Genomic DNA, 20,753 nt, shown 5'->3' with positions numbered 1-20,753 from the left:
TCACTCATCTGCACAATTACGAGGCCCCCATCTCTCCCTCCTTACCAACGCGGTTCTCTCCGCCCACCACCCGGCATCGCCCATTACACTATTCGTAACATCGATGCCGTAGGTGGTGTTGAAAGGACAAAAATGCCTCCCCCATTCTCCACCCGTGGCGAACGGTAAGCCGTGGCGCCTGCAACCGCAACCCATCAGTCATCCTCGAAACACCACTGTCACTACCAACTTGACCAAGCGAAGCATCGATGCCATTGCCGAGGATCCAGTCATCCATTCCAAGTTCGAGCCTGGTCTGATCTATGATTCCCAATGGCCACATCTGCGCCTCGTCTGCACATCGCGCACCACAACCCGCTCGCCTCGACAGTGATATCCACCATCGACAGATAACCTTGCCCGCCCACACATCCATCACCAGAAAAACACAGTCATGAAAACACCAAATCCTCTCCACTCCAGCATCCCATCGCCACTGCGCGGTTTTGACAAACAATTCAGACGAGAAGAGGCATACCTCCGCCCACTAGACTTTGGTCTACCCCATCTCGTAGCCCAACAGATGGTCTCTAATCCCCAACATCCGCCGCGACAAGAACTCTAGTAGTCGCTCAATTCCTTGATACCCAAATGTGAGAACGGGGATCAGCGAGAAACGTTCCCCGGGTCGCCGAATCTGATATTCATATTTTACCGCCGTTCAGGCTCCCGGGGTCCAGCGATACCCACCCACCCATGCCCCCCGTCCGTGTCCGGAAGCCGGGGAACATATGCCCACGATGATTCAACAAACCCTCTTCCTCCCCGCAAAATCTAACATGTGTCCGTGTCCGTGCCTTCGGAAGCCCATAGTACTCAGGTAATTACTTAGGAAAGAAAGCAATACTCCAAGTCAGCCGCGAAAAGTATAACCAAATAAACAGAGTTACAAAGACTCAACGACCAAGCACTGACTTGAAGCCTTCAACTCAATCCCCGCAAAAGCTTGTCCGATTCAGATACACAGATACGGAGACTTTGGCAACGTGCCAACAATGCTTTCTGCCGACTTTCTTTCTCAGTCTACACCCTCGTCTCCATATTCGTGCCATTCAATACATCCATGTTTTGGTGTCACCCATACCATCTGGCTGCCATTCCCTATCCTCCCTCCATCGTCGGGCAAAAAATCACCTTATCAGACTTTGACTCTGCATCTCGGAGCCGGAGGGAGCTTTGTAGGTGGCGTCGAAAAATGTCAACCAAACTTGCAAATCCAGTGTCACCAACTAACTCTACAAGCCCAACCCACCGCCGCCGAAGGCCTGAAAGCGAATAATGTTTACTTTGCCTTCCCCAGGAAATCCAATTCCCATCCACGGCCCACGCAAACGTTATCCCCTCAACGACCGTGCATTGCATTCCAACGTCCAAGTTTCCACGTCTAGGTTCTCCGTACGCAGTACCAGTACAGCCCGGTGCCCCAACCAACGCACGGTGAGAGCTGAGCACACACATTCGAAAACGCTATCAAAAGATGCCTGTAGGTCCGGGTTCAGGGTCCTCCAAGAACCGGGGAATGCAGCCTCACTCACTCATTCACTCACTCCATTCCCCGTGCTCGTAACCTTTGAACCCCGGCATCGGAGGCTGATAACTCTCTTTCTCAAGTTCTCAATCCCCATCCGTGCTGTCGTGTCACAACTCTCGTGTTCCCGGAAAGACTATCCCCATGTTTCTTACCAACTTATCAGAAAGCCCGTCTAAACTTGCATATCCCACTTGTCATTATCCGCCGGAAGAGATGCAGTGTATGCAGTGTAAACAGTCGTGTATCACCATACCATCAATCGGTGAGACTCCGGCCACGATATCATCTCAAACACCCCATGTAAACATCGGCGACCCGATGGATCCGTTATATCCGCCGAGTCCCCTCCTCCCTGCGCCCCCTGCCGCGAACCCACTCGCCGAGAACCCCGGCCGTCCCACGATATCTGGTCCCACGGGCGGGTGTGCTGGTTCCACCGACAGCCGTTGAAGTCGTGTGCGACTACCAACCCGATGCACAGCCGCCGACCACATTGCCATGCGCCTCTCGCAGTGGCATCTCATTTCTCACCTCCATCATCATGCATCACCTCCATAAATCCAGAACGACCAAGTCTCTTGAGACTGATGATGCCCCCTCACCTCACGCCTGTTCTCAACCATCTCAATCCCCAGTGTAAATCGGTCCAGACCACCATGACACGCCATTGCGAAGTGACAGAACGCAGGTAATCTTACAAGCTTTCCCCGCGTTATGTTCACATCAGCGCCACAAGAATGCTGAAGATCCCGCCCTCATCCAAGCACATCACTGTCTCGCCGCGTCAAGCGTTGTCTCGTGCTTGTCTCGCCCTACCAACTCCCTCACCACATCTCCCGTCGCTCGCGTGTTAGTGACGACTGCAACTGAACCCCCTTTTACCCTCCCGCTGAGGTACCCCTTTGATCCTTTCCCCGCGCAGCAGGGCAAAGTAAGGTAACAGCAAACGGCGCCATCTCCAGCCCCTCTCTGGTCCCCTCCGCATGCGGATAGCTCTCCAGAGTCCACGTCGCGCTGACTGCCTTGGCCTGCTCGACTCGAGTGCCTCACCAATGCCTATCCAATTCACATGTCTCTCCAACTCGTCTCAATATTCACCATGTTGCCTGCTCTCCCTCTCCCTGCCTCATCTGGTCTCCCATACCCACACCAGCTTTGTCATCGCACATACGGCAGGCAAAAGCCAACGTAGCAACGGGCGATGAGAAAGACCCCGCTGCATGCAAGCTGCAGTCTCGTCCTGTCCCAGAACACACAAAACCCATCGCCGCGTTCGGGACGCTATCGACGCGGGAGCACCGGATTGGCAATCCTTTGCATGTCGGTAACAGTCTCTTCCCTCAACGCTCCTTGGACCTTTCCCACCCAAGCATCCGCTCAGTACTACTTACCGCTGGTAGACTGCCACACTGCTACCACCACCACCAGGCAGGACGCCAGGCAGAACATCCAGCCACCATGAACAGGCACGCCATATCCGAGAGAGGGGTACCGCCCAATCAGACGTCCCACGAGGCGGCTGCTAAGAAAAGAGCCGCTGGGTTCGACCGGAGTCGAGTTGGTGTGCTGACGGCGCGGCCCCTGTCCCGCGACTCTGGCTGTGGCCGTGAACATAGAATCGGTACACAATTCCATGCCTTTCAGCTCAGAGCTCAAACTGGTGCTGCCACTACTACTGCCACGGCCAGAGCTTTCCATAGGTGTTTGCCCAGGGAGCAACAGAGGCGGGGTCGATCTAGAGACTGACTTGCATCTCCACCTTTAAGCTCGCAGTGATGTTTCCAATGGGGAAGGCTGCATGGAAATCATCCCCATCTAGCTGCGTTGCGGTCTGCATTACAGCCTCCGATGAGGCCCAGAAATTCCCCGCCCGTCTTATCAAGAGCAGTTGTCGAATGCGGTTGACAATCCCCGGATCATGCTTCAGTCATGAAGATATCGCAACTCCCCCGCTGCTGCCGGTCCTCGCATACGCGTCCACGACTCACCGACGTGGATATCTGGTGTGCATGCGTGGAGGACCACATCAGACTCCATTGTCCCTGTCATTCTCTTGCCAGACTAACTGCCAGGCATCAAACCAAGCAGGCGTCGAAACCAGACCAAACTGGGTTTGCCCGTCAAGCTCTTCCCACACATCTCCAGTACCTGCCCAAAGGCGAAAGTACTCGAGATGGCTGGAGTGTAACGTATCCTACTACGAATCTTAGCACAAGACATCCGCAAGCACTCTCCGCCATGGACCGTCAGCCATACAATCCAACTCTCGTCCGTAGCTGGAGATCGGTTCCCCAGACTACCCCAGGTTCCCAGCCCCGGGGAAAAGTCAATGTTGAACAAGGAAAGGACCCTGAAAAGTCGAACTCAGACTCGAACTTGCAGATCAGTCTTGATAGTGGCCAAGTTCAGTCTAACTCAACAAACACCCATGCCGTGCGAGAGCGTGTGCCCGTCCAGAGTTCGTTGACGAAACATACACACCTCCCCCTCCTAAAACGGCCAAAAAAAGCATGCCCTTCTTGATCTCCCGGGAAGCCCCAAACAGGAACAAATCTGAATTGCCGTATCCTGAGATTGCCCCCTTTGCTCCATCCGGCGCCGCTCCGGGGGAAACTCAGACGCCATGACAACAGCGGTGAACCCAGCCGGCCTCTCCGCTTCAGTGTCCCGCCACCACGTCGAGCAAGCAACAACCTCAACACAAACGCCTCGGACGGTTTAGAAAAGCACCGGTCTGCGGGCGGCAGTCGACGCCCAGAGAAGGTCGGTGGCTCGAACCATTGTCCAACGTGGTATGGTCCTCGAAAGAAAAACGTCCGTGAGACCAAAGGTCTCGTCTTAGCGCCTGGCCCGTCTCCCCGCCTTCTCCAAGCTAGACCTGGGGAACTAGGGACGATGCTGAAACGGTCTCTTCGCTGCTCTGTGCCACCGGACGCCGTGGACATGCAAGGTCGACATGGCATAGCCAACTGGAGCTTTCACGTCGTTGTCGTCGCAGTAAAGGTTTGTGGGGTAGCGATGCGAGATGCTGGTTGGTCGATGGAAGATGTTGCCTACTGGATGTCGTCTCATCAACGGGCATGGCATTGCCTGGGAGGAAAACGCCCGGCTGGTTAGATGTTGCCCGCGGCGAGTCCTAACAAACCGCCATTCCATAGTCCCGTTCGGTCGCTCGTCATCCCCATCATGACTAGCAAATAGGTTCATCATGGTGTAACATCGCCATCGCTCTACACCCAGTCAGCCAACATCTAGTACCAATGGGGTGGCGACGAACAAACGATCTTACCATTACATTGCCAGCGAAGTCTTTTGCAGCATGCTTTATGAAGTAAGCCGATGGCATTCTATATTGATGCCATCAGAGTCCCCGAGGCTGACTGCATACTGTGGGCGTGAAACGGGCAGCATGTAAACTCACCGAACCTCGAGAATGCGGGGTAGTTATATCCCTTCCCATTGGTACGGTGTGGAGGCATTGCGACCTCGTCGAGCGGATATTAGAGGCAAATACCATGTTTCCTCATTCTCGGCATGTTCTCTGTTGTGCAACATTGCCGGTGAACGTCTGGGCAAAGCCCGAAGATCGTGTGTTGGCTTATGTTGTGCAACTTTCCTGTCAAAGTAATGGAATGAGGCCATCCGAAAACCCTGTTGAGAATATCTGCCGGAAGTAAAGGGTGTGAGTAGTGTGTACGAAGACCATCGTCTTCCTCAACCCAGGGCAGTATGATATGGCGAAGCTCAAGGCGTTGCGTGGCGGCTAGGTTTTAGAGGGCCCAGATGGGAGCTTCCGTCTTACTGCCTCGTCGTGATACCAAGCGTTGCTCATTTAAGCTCCTATATTGTGAACAGTGTGTCAGATGACCAGCTTCGCCTGATGACTGGCAAATCGGAAATGCTTCCTGAAGATGCTGTTTTCCGAGGTCCCGACTGCTCAGACGGCCAGGATTCCGGTGTCACTTTCGAACAATATGGAAGAGAAAACTGGGTAAACACTTGTCATGCTGGGCTGAAAAGCCGTATCACGACATGTGTACACACAAGTCGCAAATATTTTGCTAGGCCAGATATCAATATTGACGAATGCAATCTATTGCCCTGGGCCATTTGTGCTGCTTGCTAGACCCTGCTGGCGTGTAGAATCCGACGTTGCAGGCTCGAAAGATCACAAGACCTCTCACATCTTACAAGTTCCCCGTCTGCGGTGCGGAAATTAGCATCTCATGCACATTGCCGGCCTCATGCTAATGACTACATCTTGTGCGCAGCCCATCGGGTCGTCGGTGCGGCTTCGGCCGGGCATCCGTGGCCCACATGGCAAATTGTAAATACCATCTTCGGACCGTTGGGAAAGCTTGGAGTGATCGCTCCGGAAGACGTAGATATCTCTTCATTACGGCGTGCACGGCAGGAAACTTCCCGTGCGGCAGACGCCCTCGCGTGGTCTTGTGGCACGGTGAAGATGCTTCAGGCTAGGTAGACCAGAGTTGATAAAGAGCCTCATCCAAGATCGACACGGCGACGTCCGCGCGGTAGCAGGTGGGCCACGGTTCCAGTATGGCACCGGCAAATGGACGAAACTCTATCTTGTAGATCTGTAGACCAACACGGTCTGAGCCTCGAAGGTGTAGAGAGATTGGCCAACCATATCGCTTGATTTGAGCTTCCGCATCCTCAGACAAAGTCCAGACGAATCTCACCGCTATTTGATCGAGCGTCTGTCCAAGATCAGCTTGAGAGTGCTAATCCCGAGCTCTAGTAGCTTGTGCATGAAAGATATCGAGGATGTTCCATTGTCCAATGGAACGTCGGCCACCCTATTGAGGGATATTAGTGAGCCAAAACGAAATCCAGAGGCATCCACAATCTAATTACTGCCTGCAAGTACAGAGGTGTAAGCCACGGTAGCCGCCAGTGGCGAGTCTCTTAGTCCGACTGCGGCGGCGTGGTGGGCGATGGCAAGTGTGATGGCTGCCCTAACCCCAAAACCACTTGTAATCTTGGTTTAGGGCGATATTTGTAGTATATGGGGCGCAGCTGCGCGTGGCTCGATGCCACCGGGTTCAGCCACATAAGAGATATCGTGACTGGAAAGAATGGCGCCTTCAATTCGATCTCCAAGGAACGAATACCTTGACAGGCAGATAGGCAAATCACTGGTACTCTATGCGAGCATCTTGTTGATGAGACGCGGGAGTGGCCTGCATCTCAAAACCAAGGCAGAGCCGATACGTGGAAGCGCAAGCGAAATATTTTGAGGAGGCCTGCCGGCTGGGGGCAGAACCCCGGGCGAGAGGTACGCGTCCCGTCTTCTCAATGAAGCTCGAACCGCCTTCAGATTACACGGCGATCTTGGCTGCAAGGGATTGATCAAATATCAAGGAATTCATCGACAGCCTCGAGTGCCGAACTGCCGTTATGCCAGATGCAGTGGGCTGGTGGTTTATTTGGCTAGATTGCGATGGCGTTGTGCGGTGTATGCGAGGTGAATGTCTCGGTAGGCCTCTAAAAGGTCTCGGTGAAGAGGCGGTCAGAAAGGGCCGCAGTGGGAGCAAGTGTCTACAGCACCACGCATAGTTGTAAACATTGTGTTTTGTGTGCCAAATGCCCAAACAATTTGATTTCAAGAGCATCCTGCATGTCCAGAACGCCCAGGGGAGGGGGTGAGACGACCGGGGTGCAGTTCACTCAGAGTTTCGCACGGCTTTGTCGATTGCCTCTCGTGTTCGGTCGATACGGCCATGCCATTTACAGATGCAATTTCCAAAGCCCAGGTGGGGAGGAGGCTCGAGAGAGACGTCTTGATGGGTTCCATTGGTGATCTAGAACTCTAGACGCATCCTAGAGGGGCCGTTGAGCGAGGGGGGCCCATGGGGATGCCTCTGGAGACTGCAAACCACCCATGCCGGCGTCCATCTGGGAGTGGACACTGTAGCGACTCCATAGTCATCGGTGATCTCTGTCTGAAAAGCTCCGGTATCAAGATTGTAAGGCAAGCGCTCCGTCTCCGTCTCCATCCTCATTGTCCAGCGCAGTCCGAGCCTTTGAAGGTGAAGAAGCTGGCTGGTCCGGGGGAATACCGGTAGCTACTGTCCGTCAGTGGCCGGTGGCCGGTCATTCTCCCCCGTCACGTTCCGAGAACCTGAACAGCCTCTCTGGACCAGACGCCGGAATAGTGCCTGTGATGATGGACTCGTCGACAGCTTTCTCGCAAGTTGCGGGCTTCCTCGCGGCTCGCTAATAAGCCTCAGATAGAAGTGGATGCCACTGCTGAAACTGCGGGCTCTGGCGGACGCTCCTAGCGCACGGAAAAGAGGCTTACTGCCCCTTCGCGCCCCTGTAGTCCTCTTTTGGCCTCCTTGGTCTCCTTGGTCTCCATGGTCTCCGTGGTCTCCGTGGTCTCCCCTGTAGAAAGGACGCCAGCACCCGCCTGAGGCGGCAACGGCACGAAGCTGGCAGCGTGGTTGGAGCAAGAGGCCAGCGTTGTGGGGGGCTGGTTAGGGGGGCATACGGGGCTATTGTTGACCACTTTAAGCCCTGCGTACCGCTAAGAGCCCCGGGCGCCTAGTTCATGAGAGAAAGACTCGATCTTGCACGTTAATGCCCGATGACGGCTGAGGGCCGTGAAACGGGTCACTACGTCATTTAGCCCTTTCCAGGATGCGTAGCAGCGTAGGCACGCGCAACCCATGTACGAGTAGACGCAATGAAGAGATTTCGTGCGTAGAAAATGGTGTACGCGCAGTAAGGATATCGACGGCCTGCCTCTTTTGCCCATGTTTGTGTCTCCCTGCCGCAGTGCCCACTGCCCCCATTCCGTCCTCCTGCGGGGGCAGGACAGATGAGGAGAGAGAGACGAGATGGAGATTGGAGAAGAGTCAAGACTCCAAGTTGAGAGCCACAGTGCCCTCCCCTCCCCTCCCCTCCCCTCCCCTCCCCCACTGAGGATCTGAACCTCCGGATATGGCAGCCAGATGTTGACGTGAAAGGACTCAAGGGATACAGTCTGAGCTTCTTCGGTGGATACGACCCGTTTGGTGCCCGCAGTCTTTCATGTTTGATGCAAGGTTGATGGCTCTTTTGGAAGTTGGAGCTGTAACTCAGGAGTGATGGGATGAGATGAAGCCGACCGCAGTCCTATGTATCGAGTATGGAGTATCGCCCGAGCCGAGATAATGTGCAATGGTACGTTGAGATCGCACCATGGGCCCATGTTGACTCTCCCATCGCCATTGCCTTGCTCATGCTGACTTGCGGTTGGCTGTTTCCGGAGCAAATCCTCCTCAAAGCAACCGACCGCAGCCATGGTTTGTCTTCTCCGCACTCTTGGGTCTTGCTTTACGTGCGGCGTGTACCGAAGCCTGCGGGCATCGATTCCCGTCTCAGCAAGCCACGGCATACGGGAAGACTATTGTCGAGAGGACGGGTTCCCTGGGCTTGAGTAGGCTCACGCATCAACAGCTCATACTCGGTCGACACGCTGCGTTTCCCGAGTTTCTTCCAAGGAACTTTGTGGTCAGATGACCATGGTGGTGACGGTAATGATGATGCCGCTGTCAAAGACCTCCGAGAATACAGATCGTGCGCCCTCATTTCCCATAAACCTGCTTCCTTAGTCCCGGGACGTTTACGTGTACCTATCCGTACTCTGTACGCCATCTTCTTCTTGTCTCACCGGCACGGATGGAATGAGGTTCTGGGGCTGACACCGGAGATGGGGGCCAAAATTGCCAGTCGGATCCTTGCTGCCGTCTTAACTGAGCACAAGTATATTGCGTTCTCGAACAAGAGGATGTCCTCCGTTCCCCAGTCTCATTAGCGTAGAAACCTTTCTTCATCGGTGGCCCTTTCTGGCCCTGGCCGCTGAAGCGAGGGCCTTTGAGAGGCCTTATCAGAGTAATGCCATGCCTGTAAAGACCACACAACCATGGGTATCTTTTTTTTTCTTTCTTTTTTTTTATGGATGCCACATTGCTGCAGCCCTCGCGTGCGAAAGTTGGCAGCATCCCGGCTCGTCCTGGCAAACTTCGTGCAGATCAGTGGGGCTCGTCATCGGTCGAGAAACGACTAAGACCTCCATTGTCGTATCTGTGAGGTTGCAACGCATTCCAACTTGCGCGGCGAGGTACACCAGAGTGACTTGATTGCTTGACCAAGCACCTCACCCTCTCCAGAGACAGACTTGGAGCCGACGACGTGGTCACTGGTGAGAACGGAGGATGAAGCTGTTGTCTCCAAGGCATATGCACCGTAACTCGGGTGGAAAATCAGGGTTTAACATTCGCATGTTGCCTACTAAACGGCTCAAAGCGGCATCTCAAACCCGGAGGCCACACTTGGAAGCCAGAATACCGGATTCGGTTCGAGAATAGCATGTCGCCTCTGCGTTATCGATCCGTCCCGGTCACCTGGCATCATCCGGAGTCTCGTGGGGCACTTCTATTCGCGACCCACGCGGGTTGGTGCCTCCTTCAGCCGTTGCGTGGCACGGGAAGAGGGCGTATGGATACCAAAATGGACATGTCTGGGTTTCTGTGCCTGACGATGAACAGGGCGAACAGCGATATGTCTTGACATGTAGCCTTGTAATGAGACGGCGACGGCGAGGACGAAACGACGCGTCTGTAATTGCGATCCCCCCCACGCCCTCACAAAAAACGCTCCTCTCAGTGACCGTTGATAGTGGAAAGTCTGGCACCATTTGTATCAGCTGGTGTTGAAAATGCGTCATGACTTGTACAAGTCATTCGAGTCGCCTCGGACGCGGTACCAGGCCGGTGCAGTCGAAGCTGATCCCGTGAGCATTCTTGCAGGATCTTTGGAATACCCCCACAAACAACCGTGCCATCCGAGTTAGGACGTGGGATTTCTGCAAAGCTATCAAGTCTGACGATTTTGGGGTTGGGTCATCTAGCTTTGTCCCGGATCTTGCGGGGCGCCCAGGCAGTCGCATCAGAGCCCGGGTTCTAGTGCAGGCTGATTTACAGCTAGATGATTGCTGCAAGCTAAGTATACGGAGTACTGGGAACAAGTAGGAATGATTCCAGGCAGGTTTTCTGGGCGAAACACACCGCTCTGGCATGATTCCTTCTTCCCCGGAGGCTTTGAAGACAATCAAGGAACCTTCTGGCTGTGTATGGTCGCATTCGACGCCTCTTCCTGCGACACGTCAAATGGGAGCCGGGCTACGAGTCGAATGCTGTCGAGGGACAGCCTGATTGGCCAATGGTGAATCGAGGTACACATGGTTTGGAGAACCCAGCAAGATTGCGAGGATAAAGGCGACTTGTTGGGTAGCAGGCTAATGTATTCCGAGTTGGCCGTGGCTCCTTCGTGACCCTTTAGCAGAGAAGACATAAGCGCAAGATTCCATACTTCTCTGGTCTGCTTGATTTGTCGAGTGCGGTCACAAACTGTGCTGCGGGGGAGATGCGGCTGTTGAGCTGTAGAAAATAGAAAGTGACCTAGATTCGAACTCTTCTATTTGTTCCCCCGCCAAAGGGACACAGACAGTGTTCAAGATCCAAAGTCCATACAACCACATACTATGTTGGCGTTGAGACATGTAGCGCTGCAGTTGTGATTGGTCGAGGCCATGGGGCCGTTCGCCAGGCATGCCCCATGTCTGTCTATGTGCTCCGTACTTTGCTCCCATGGGCTGAACATCGCCTGGCACGGAAGATCCGGAAGCTGACGCGCGCCGGGAGCGACTCGGAAGCCGAGCCCTGGTCTCGTCGTCGACTCCTGCGCTCCGCCGGCTTCCTCCACACCTCGTCGCCGAGTGGAGATCAAGACACAAACTTTAATTGAGGTTCCGTCCAGTCTCGACTCGCTCGCGACGTGGGATGCTTGGCCAAAGATGATGTTTGCTGGCTGTTTGCTAGCCTCACCGCCCCTTGATTTTCGATCGATGCTCTCGAGAGTCTCTTCTATGTGACTTGAAGCTGACTCAAGAGGTTGAAGAAGCCCCCGAGAATGGTTTCGACTGGGCGCCTCTCCCAAGTGCCAGAGTGTTGAGCTTGCATTCGTGGGATGTGGCCAGGTCTTTGCTTGTCTCTTGCGAGCACTCGTTTCTCGCAGTTTGTTAAGGCGCAGCCCACCTGTACCTACTGTAGTGGAAGATACGAAAACAGTGTCTCTGTCGTTCGAAAGGCACGGTCGCCACATCTAGACAGTCGCACTGTGTTCGCGCTGTCTGGGGCTTATCCAAACCCTCGCCTTGTCGTGTATCCGGCTCACCAATCGCTCGGGGCATCGGCCATATGTGGCGCTCACTGATGCTGAAGACCGTCATTCATCACCAGATGATCTTCCGTCTCCGGACTCCAGCGTCGGTCGTAGACCGAGATCTGACAATGGCATGTTTCCAGGGCCGAGGTGAGATCTCCGCGTATGTGTTCTTCTTCTCTTTTCAGTTTTCAGAGGTGCATACCCTCGAAATCTAGATCGATGGCCTGACAATACCAAAAACTCGACTCTGCCTCGGGAGTGAGTGACTTGATTGCAAGAGTCAGGTTGGCGACATGGAGGAGGTGTCTGAAGTTACACTCCCTCCCTGAACCCCCTGGAACCTTACGGACGGGCGGTGTCTGGGAATACCAGGAGAAGTCTGTTGTCTGGGGAAGAAAACGCCACCTTGGACGCCGCCGCGTGGTAACAAAGAATTCGTGATACGCAGAAGAGTTCGACCATCGTTGCTCGTCTTTCCTGCAAATTGATGCCGAGCTTTGGTTCATTCCATTTGAGGCCATCGAGCCGTCCCCAGCGAAACAAAGTGACGAATCAGGAGCTTTGCCAGGACCGGAGCATGAAGCAGAGAGGGACCGGGTCCACTAGGTGTCAGGCAAAAAAATCCCCGGTGCTCCAAAGCTGTAAGAAATCAACATTGGATGATATGATGATCCTTGTCAACCATCAGACCACCGCTCATAGCCGGCGTTTCCCTGGAATGCGCATCAAGCATGTGCAAAGACAGAGTTCAAGGCCAGATTGCGTTCTCTTGATGCAATGTTGCAGCTTCGCATCTCGATACAGTCAGATGGATTATGATCGGTTCGATGTTATCAAACGTGGGCCACTAGTGTCAGTCTTGTTGGCGTGGAGTTTCGACGATCATAGGGATGACTTTGCCGCGGCCGCGAAGCTCAAGCGAGCACGCGAGTTATCCGCACTGCGGTAGGGTAACTGGAGCAGTTCGTATCCCAAAGCCGTTGACTACGTTTCTGTGTCGATCTTCGCCCAGAAGGTGGCCGGCCACTGCAGCTAGGTAGACTTCAGGGTCCTCTGCACATAAAGGTCGGCAGGGTCTCGTTGGATTAGGGGACCTGTTGCGGAGTAGGCAGCTAGACTGCGTGCGGTAAAAAAGCGCCATCCCCCATCTCAAGAAGAAAAATAATGACAGAGACGCCATTGTGACATGGAATGTGTGCCATCAGATCATTGCGTGATGCTCGGGGTGAGGTTTGTCGACTCGGGTTACGTCTCGGGTCCGCTCTCGGAACCAGGTCCAAGGGACCCTTATCAGAAGCCTAGGGCGCAGGGCGAACATCAGTCTCTTCGTAGTCAACATCAGATCAGTTGATGTGACAGATGTGTGACCTGGGGCTAGCATTCAACATCTCCATTGTATTTGACGCAATCTCTTTCGTCACCCCGCAGGATCTTGTTGGTTTCGCTACCGTAGTTGGCTGAGCAGGTCTCGTACATCGCGCAAGCTCTACGTCAGACCGAACGATTTCCGTAGCGAGGGAATTGGAGCGAGGCAGTTCTGAGGATCGAGCGATGGTAGGAGGGATTCCGCACTCTACCTTGAGCCGTCGACTACGGGCCGTCCAGGTATCCGGCCGGTTGATTGATAGACGGCCACCGAACTGCTGATCCCCGTGTACGGATACTGAGATGGAAGCCGGCCTAGGGTGTAAGTATGCCCCGCCATCCGGCTCCCGATAGGTGTGGCTTGCACAATGGCTTGCGTGCTTTGTTCGAGGATTGCTGCTTCAGTGACGGGCGGGCCACGATGAGATCCTTGTTGAGATGTCATGAGCAGGGGCAAATTTAGCATCTTTCGATGGGCGACTAGGTGAGGGTGGCAGGGGCCACCTTGACTGCGCAGCGAATCAGGGGTAAGCGATGTGCGTTTTGGGCATCTCGGATTGCGACTTCAAAGATAACGAGACGCGGTGAGACGTGCCCGGGAGGTGTCGTTAACCCAAAGGCGCAAGGCGTGCCTCGGTGATGGCACGCAAGACGAGCAAGCAAGCAACCGCGAATCTTACCACGGTGTGCAGCGTAGAGGCGCTAACAAGACGCTTGGCTGCGAGATGCAGCCCCTTGAGTCGCCGGCCACTCTTAGCTTTGTGCTGTGTGCGAGTTGTTGGTGTTGGGTGATATCGTTCGGGTCCCCTATCTCCAGATTTCTTGCCAAGGTGATCCGGCATCCATTGACCGTCGAGGGGCCAAATTGGGTGAAGGTGAGCGTTGGGCAAAGGCATCTGTCAGAGTGAATGCGCACGATTGCTAATCAACGTACCATGTCATACAGTGGACACTTCGCTTGAGAAGATGATAAGAGAGAAAGTGAGGGGCAAAGGGCCAAGGGCACCTCGCGCATGTTTCCCCAGAATGCAAGCTGTGAGTAATAGTTTGACACATGCGCTGATATCCATAAGAGGCGAGATTGAGAGCGAGGTGGATTGTCAGTTTGCGTGATGCCCTGAAGGCTGAAGCGCAGCCGGATGGAGCTCTTGGTGAAGCGATTCTCCACCAGAGAGATCCTGCCATGCGTGCCATGGCGCTTTCAGATGTCGATGGGCGTTCTGCACGAATTTGAAAGGGGTCAGTGAGCATTTGCATCGTTCGATACCCATGTCGTACACCCTGGGCCTGGGCGAAGAAGTCCCCGAAAGGCCGAAAGCTGATTGATGATGCCCTTCTGTCTTCAAACCGATTGTGACAGAGGTAGCTCTGTGAGAAGCTCAAGTAAGTGAAGGGGCTTGACTGGACCTACGGCGGTGGCGTACGTGGGCTTCTACGCCTCAAGCGAGGCCATGCAGTTCAATGACTGGTCCTCAGCCCCTGCGGCTCCCACTCGTCACAATGGCCGGAGCCATGCCTTGCTGCATGCCGCTGGGTGCATGCTGTGAGTGCTAGCAGTCGCAGCCCCTACTCCGTACTCCGTGCCGGATGTGAGCATAGAAGTGGATGCTGGATGTAGGTACTTTAGGTATGTGAGTGGGAATGGGGAACAAGGGCCAGTGGAGACCCGTACTCCGTCCGTTCAACTGGATGATCTGAGAAAAGGCTGCATTTGCGCACAAGCCATCGGCTGAGGGAGACGAGAGGCTGCCTGGCAATCCAAAGTCCAAAGGCGACGACAAGAGCGAGTATTGATCTCTTGTTGTATTCGTAGTGGGGTTCCTTGCTTGCTGGACAGAACAAAAGTCAAGACGCAAGGCACGGAGTGTTGCACAGCGCGGAGACTGGAGATTTCGATAGGTCCCCGCCCGAAGCGGTACAACGGTTAAATTGGATGCACCTCTGGCATCCGAAAATGCGGCAATATCGTGTGAAGGTTGGGATTCTCACTATTGACGGAGACCTCAGCGCCTGGGCCAGAGATTGATCCGGTGAAGACGGAGGTGGTGAGCGAGGATGCCCGTCCAGTGGCCCCGGTGCCGATGTTCGGATCCAGAGGATGGCACATCAACCAGACGAGCAACGCTCGGGATTCGTAGTGGCGGGCGGGCTGGACCGCAGTCACCTAAGGGCCGGTTCAAGCTTCGAAGCCGCGGCGAAGTAAGACGACTCTTGGGATGACGACGGCAATATATTAGAGTGCGACGGAACGAGCTTGCATTGGTATGGCGGAACTCTCCAGCTGCAACTCTAAAAGGCCCGACGTTTGATGTATCACAGTACTGGATGGACGACTGGCGTTGACTAGAAGAGTGAGGGTTTCTAGGGGTCGAATACCAATTTTGGTTGGATGCGGACCTGGTCTTGTTGGTCAAGTCGGAATGATGCAGCGTGAGGGTGAAGGCGTTGGAGAGTTGAATGGAGGAATATCTTGATGGGTGAAATTGCTTTGATACTACACATGATGGAATATGGTGATAGGATGGCCGGAAAATGGGTGCGTGTAGTGTTCGTTCGATCCTGCGATGATTTCTGCTGATGTCCAAGACAGCTAGTCCTAGTGCGCCAACGCCTTGCTGCGTTTCTTCTGCATGCCTGGTGCTTTGCTGGGCATTGTTTGAAGGCATTCCCTGTCCTGAAAGTTCCACCTGGACTATATCGACGGCAGTAGACTTTGGTGTAGCAGCAAGCAGCTGGTGCTATGGTATTGGCTGGCATGTAGAGGTGACACGGTGCCGATGGTAATGGATATGGATAAGCATAGGAGCAGTGAGCGGCATCTCCGCGCACCAGAGAGAGTGCAAAAGAGAGCCCGTGCCGGTGAGGTCCGTGAACGAGCGATGGTATGTGGTTGTGGGTATAATGTGGATGTGGGTGGTGGAGTGCGGTCGGGGCGGGCGACGTGATGTTGCAGCGGGAATTGACTTCATTCTCACTTTTTTTTTTTGGTGGGGGAAGAAACCTCAAGGCTCCAAGTGTGTTTCTTTCCTTCCTTCCTTTAGTGAGTTTCTTTTTTGGTGGGGGGTGGCCAGACTGAGTCCATCAGGTGGGGGGAAGAACCCCCCTGCTCTTTCCTTCCACAGCTGCCCCTCCTTCCCTCCTTCCTTTTCTCTTTTTTGCGATGACAGCCTTGGGTCCTTCCCACGATACCGCCTGCTGGTTGGTCAGTCATGCTTCCTTCCCTCCTTTTCGGTGAAAGTTGGTAAAGGACGACTCCGTTTCCTTGAGTCCTTCCTGCTGAATCATCCCCCATCCTGTCGTCGTCTCCGCGTCTAAGTAGGTACGTACTCCACACTCCATCCCACTTGCTCCTTCTCCGTCGTCTCCGTCTTTTCCCAAAACACGGGTGCGGTGGATGCGGGAGGTGCGGTGCTGCGGTGCTACGGCGACTCGCGAGGGCAAGAGTTCCAGGCCAAAATCCCATCCCAACGGCCTGCGGCCTGCCCCGGTTTCCGGTCCCCACTTCTGAAGCGATGAATATGGATTCAGATGGATTAAGGAGAAAGTGAAAAAAAAAGGAAGCAAAAAGCCCGCAATGCAGATACTCCGTCGGCCTTACAAGCCAACAAACGTCGCATTTAACAAGGCGTCCGATACATCATCCAACAAAACAATCCTGGTGATCCAGCGTCTGCACATCCAGTGAGAATTGCCGCCGACAGCTCGGGCCACTCTGAGAATACGCTCCGTGCGTGTTGTGTTGTTGCTGTCGCTTTCGCGCTTCGTCTGTTCTTTCTGGGGCAATACCTGAGCCGCCAAATGCCCATAGCGGTGCCTGCTCTTACCCCAATCGAAACGTACTTTGCAAGGAGCACGAGTTGTTGTCATTGGCGAGACATTTTGTGAGAAGCATTTGCCTCTCAGTGCTCCGCTCATCGCCGATGCACAAGGGCAGCCCAACAGCATCAGTGAAGCAAGAGTCGTGTTCAAGAGAGCGGTGACAGTAACACAAGTAAAATGCACTGCTATCGCCATCGCCAATGCAACCATCAGCAATGGCAGCGCATTAATTATAGTGCCACAATGCATCTGCGCCATTTCTGTGACGACTCGGGCGACTCATTCACACGTAGCAGCATGCTGGTCTATCTCAACCCTCGCCCAGCCGTTTCTTAGCTGGAATGAGACATTTTGACGACAAAAAAGTTCTTCACGCCGTTGCCGCCTGTATGGAGGGTGGGAGCCAATGTCTCTAATCGCAAGGAGATGCGTCAATTGGCTCTCGATGCAGGCAGCCGCTCCGCATATGGGACTATAGGTAGTCGAGTTTCTCGTAGTTACACTACTACCGTCAGCATCAACAATGTCTATGCCATCCATACCAGTCGCCGGTAGAGTAGCTCGTACCAACGGCCACCATCGATAAAAGCTGATGCCGGCATCGGTGTCGTTGCTATCGCCAGCCCTAGCCCAGCTGCAACCTGTGGCTGACAGAGCGACTGACTACTCGTACCGCTTCTGACACACAATTCCCTGGATTCATCAGTCATCAGCGACAGAGCGGGTCGGCGTCGTCTTAGCGCTTCCAAAGACACCGGCGCAAACAACGCACAAACGTGCCGTCAAAACTTAACCCGCACCCAGAAAAAAAGAGGGCGCAGCAATAGGTATTGTCCGACACTGACTCTGACCCTTCTGCCTGTCTCGTCCCTGGCCTGTTCCTGCTTCCAAGTGCATTCCAGTACCTAGTGGGAGATTGGCCCCCAAAGCAATAGCATAGCCAAAGGAAACGAAGCTTTTCGCAGGAGTGTTTGATGTTTGTCATGGATTCGGCCTTGTTGAGAATAGTTCCAGAGCAAACTTGCGGGGACAACTACTTTGGAGAAATGGTGGATGGAATGTGGGAAAAGGCTGGAATGTGGACCGAAATGGTAGGTATCGTTTTTTCTTCCCTTTACCAGTCTTCTTTTGCTTGTCCCTTCCCTGTCCTTCACATCCATGTTCCCATCCCCCATCTTCGTCCAGTGTCTCGAGTGTTGGTTCCACCATTGGTTCTGCTTCGTGTCGCTGTTGCTTTCAGGCGAGGACCCGGGGGCATGGCCTTATTTCGCTCCGTTATTGTCTGCGGACGGGCGCCGGCCGATCAGATCATCAGAACGGGGCCGCGGGGGGCAGATACTGGAGCCATTTCTTTTTTGTCTTTGCTGCGTGTCAACGGCGGGTCAAGTATTCCCAGAATCCCCAGGTGGGCTGCCCCAATCATTGATAAAGTTCGAGCTGAGCAGGGCTGGGACCGATATCGAACGGTTGCTCGAGTCGTGGCCACGTCCATTCTTCAACGACGGCGACAGTCAATGTCTTTGGGAACCAGGCTGGCGGTGTACTTGGAGAGACAAAGTAGAGGGTGCATAGAAGGCATGCTGACCGTGAGACGCGACCGAGACGCGCCTCGCCCGACAAGAGTCAGAATGACACCTTCCGTACAAAAGACATCCAGTCAGGCAGCTTAGTGGTTTCGAGATTCCTGATAACGTACTCTACTCCATAGGTAAGGATGGAAGATACCGGTAAAACGTCTCCGATAAGACGAGGTGGTCGAGATAAGGTCAAACGTTTGAAGGTGATGTAATGTGCGGCTTCTGCTATCCGCCGATATGGATCGTGGGCCGAATCGGATAGAAAGGGAGTGCTAGCGACCCGAGAAATCGTGCACCCGTCGTGGGCCACACGTCGTGGTGTGGCTGGATCGTGAGTGGGAGAGGGAGTGGGAGTGAAGTGTTGTTTCGACGAGGAGTACCTCTAAGGACAGCTCCTCTCCCCCACTTAAAAAAACTCACGATGCTTTGCGTCTTCGCCTTGGAGCTGCGAGGCAGGCACGCACCCAAAAGAGGCAAGGGAAGCAAGCTAACTGCCCAGTCAAGCGAGAAAGAGCGGGCGGACGACGCGACGACAATGGTAGGTGCACCTGCCGCCAATGACAATTTCAATCAACAATGACATCATTCTTTCCCTCGACCCAAACTTTTGCGAACTTTTTTCACCGGATCTTTTGCGCCTGAGAGTTGGTTTTCCCCATCCGTGTGTGTTCCAAACGAGCATCGTGAAATGACAATGGAAGCCTCCTTGTGCTGGGGGGATAATACCTAGGTAAGGTACTGGGGAGGAAGGGTTGGGGCTTGTTTCGTCTATTACGAGACTGCCCTGTCCCTTCTATGGCTTGTTCTGGGTGTCGCAAGCAGTGCGCGCAGGTCAAGTCGTACCGACAGCAAGGTGTGCGCGCGCGGGCAAGGACGTCAGTTCCGGTCCCGGGCAGACAGGAGAGAAGGGACAGGGCAAGGGCAGGTACCTGGAGGCAGGGCAGGGCAATTGCTTCTAAAACGTGAACCCATGCCTTCCTTGCCTGCCTCAGTGCCTGCCGTGCCTGCCATTGCTCGCCTGCGGGCAGCGGCCTGCCTGCGCCGGTCTGTGCCTGCGTCTTCGCTTCTTTCTTTACGGCATGGGCCTGGGCTGTTTGGCCTGGGCTGAGCCGACTGGGGGTGGTCGATGCTGCCCTCTGCCCGTGTTGAAAGCAACGTGGGGCCGTGTCAAGTGTACAGTGCCGAAGGCAAGCGAGAGCCGGGAGAGGAGGGAAGGCACGCACCTCAGACTTTGCAGAGAGAGACAAGAGGGCGCCATAATCTCCGTCCCCGGCACGATGACGATGGAAACAGCCTTCTCTCATACCGGCCGCCCTGCCAACAGCGTCTTCCGTACGGGATGAGGTATGCCGCGGCATGGCGGCCACTGATGCAAAGGAGATTCGAGACATGGCGAAGCTAATTGAGAACGATCAAGACCAAACGGCGGCTTGATGGTCTGGGGTAAAATCAGCTAGAGCAAGCAGAGGTGGGAGCATCACCAAGCACCGAAACACGGTGCTACAGATACAGACTGTTGAGGAAAAGGCTAATACAACTTCAAGGAGGCAGGTATGGGGTAGTGCCGGGCCAACAACTCTCGAGGCCAATGTCCGGCTGGAGCCGCAAACACTTTGATCGTCAACTGCCTCAATCTTCCAACCACCTGCAAACTTGAGCCGACTGGATGCGTCGCGATGCTCTGCTAGGCGGCGGGATGCCAAGTTTAGACACTCTCTTCGTCCCAACTCTTTTCGATTTGTCGGTCGATATTGGAACGAGACAAGGACAGACCTGATACTCTCGACTCCCGCACATTGCGCCAAGATGTATATCTTCGACAATGTATCAGTGTCGACTACGGATACGGATAGGATAGGCCAATAGCTTCTACGGGCACGATTCCGGCATGAGCAGTTCGATGCCAATCCGACAACTCTCAACGTTGCATTGCTCTCCGGCTTCTTCTATGGCACCGAATGACTGAGACGGGAATCGAAACCTCAGGCCATTCTGCAGCAGTGGTGTCGTACAGACAGGCTCCATACCAATTCTACCCTACATGATGGAGTACCTACGGTTACCACTATCGAAGCTATCGAGTCTTGAGTCTCTTGAGAGAGAGCTGCTTCTGCGGGTTGTCATGCTCTTTGATGAGAGAATGATGGAACCATTATTTTACATCAGCACCAACGCTAAATTGACTAGGA

The 20,753-nt window shown here is 54.2% G+C and overlaps 1 protein-coding gene across 1 annotated transcript; it reads right to left on the bottom strand.

Moving 5' to 3' along the window:
• Window positions 1–8,624: 8,624 nt before the first annotated feature.
• HER10_EVM0009615 (uncharacterized protein) lies at window positions 8,625–9,066 on the bottom strand (the record flags this gene model as incomplete). The annotated part of the gene is made up of 1 exon (XM_035479099.1): window positions 8,625–9,066. The coding sequence occupies exon 1, from the start codon at window positions 8,970–8,972 to the stop codon at window positions 8,625–8,627; it is 348 nt and encodes a 115-aa protein (XP_035336409.1). The 5' UTR covers window positions 8,973–9,066.
• Between the last annotated feature and the right edge of the window lie 11,687 nt (window positions 9,067–20,753).

The sequence above is a fragment of the Colletotrichum scovillei genome, assembly GCF_011075155.1.
Source record: "Colletotrichum scovillei strain TJNH1 chromosome Unknown Contig00003, whole genome shotgun sequence".
Taxonomy (NCBI): Eukaryota; Fungi; Ascomycota; class Sordariomycetes; order Glomerellales; family Glomerellaceae; genus Colletotrichum; species Colletotrichum scovillei.
This window is presented reverse-complemented; position numbering and strand designations above follow the sequence as displayed.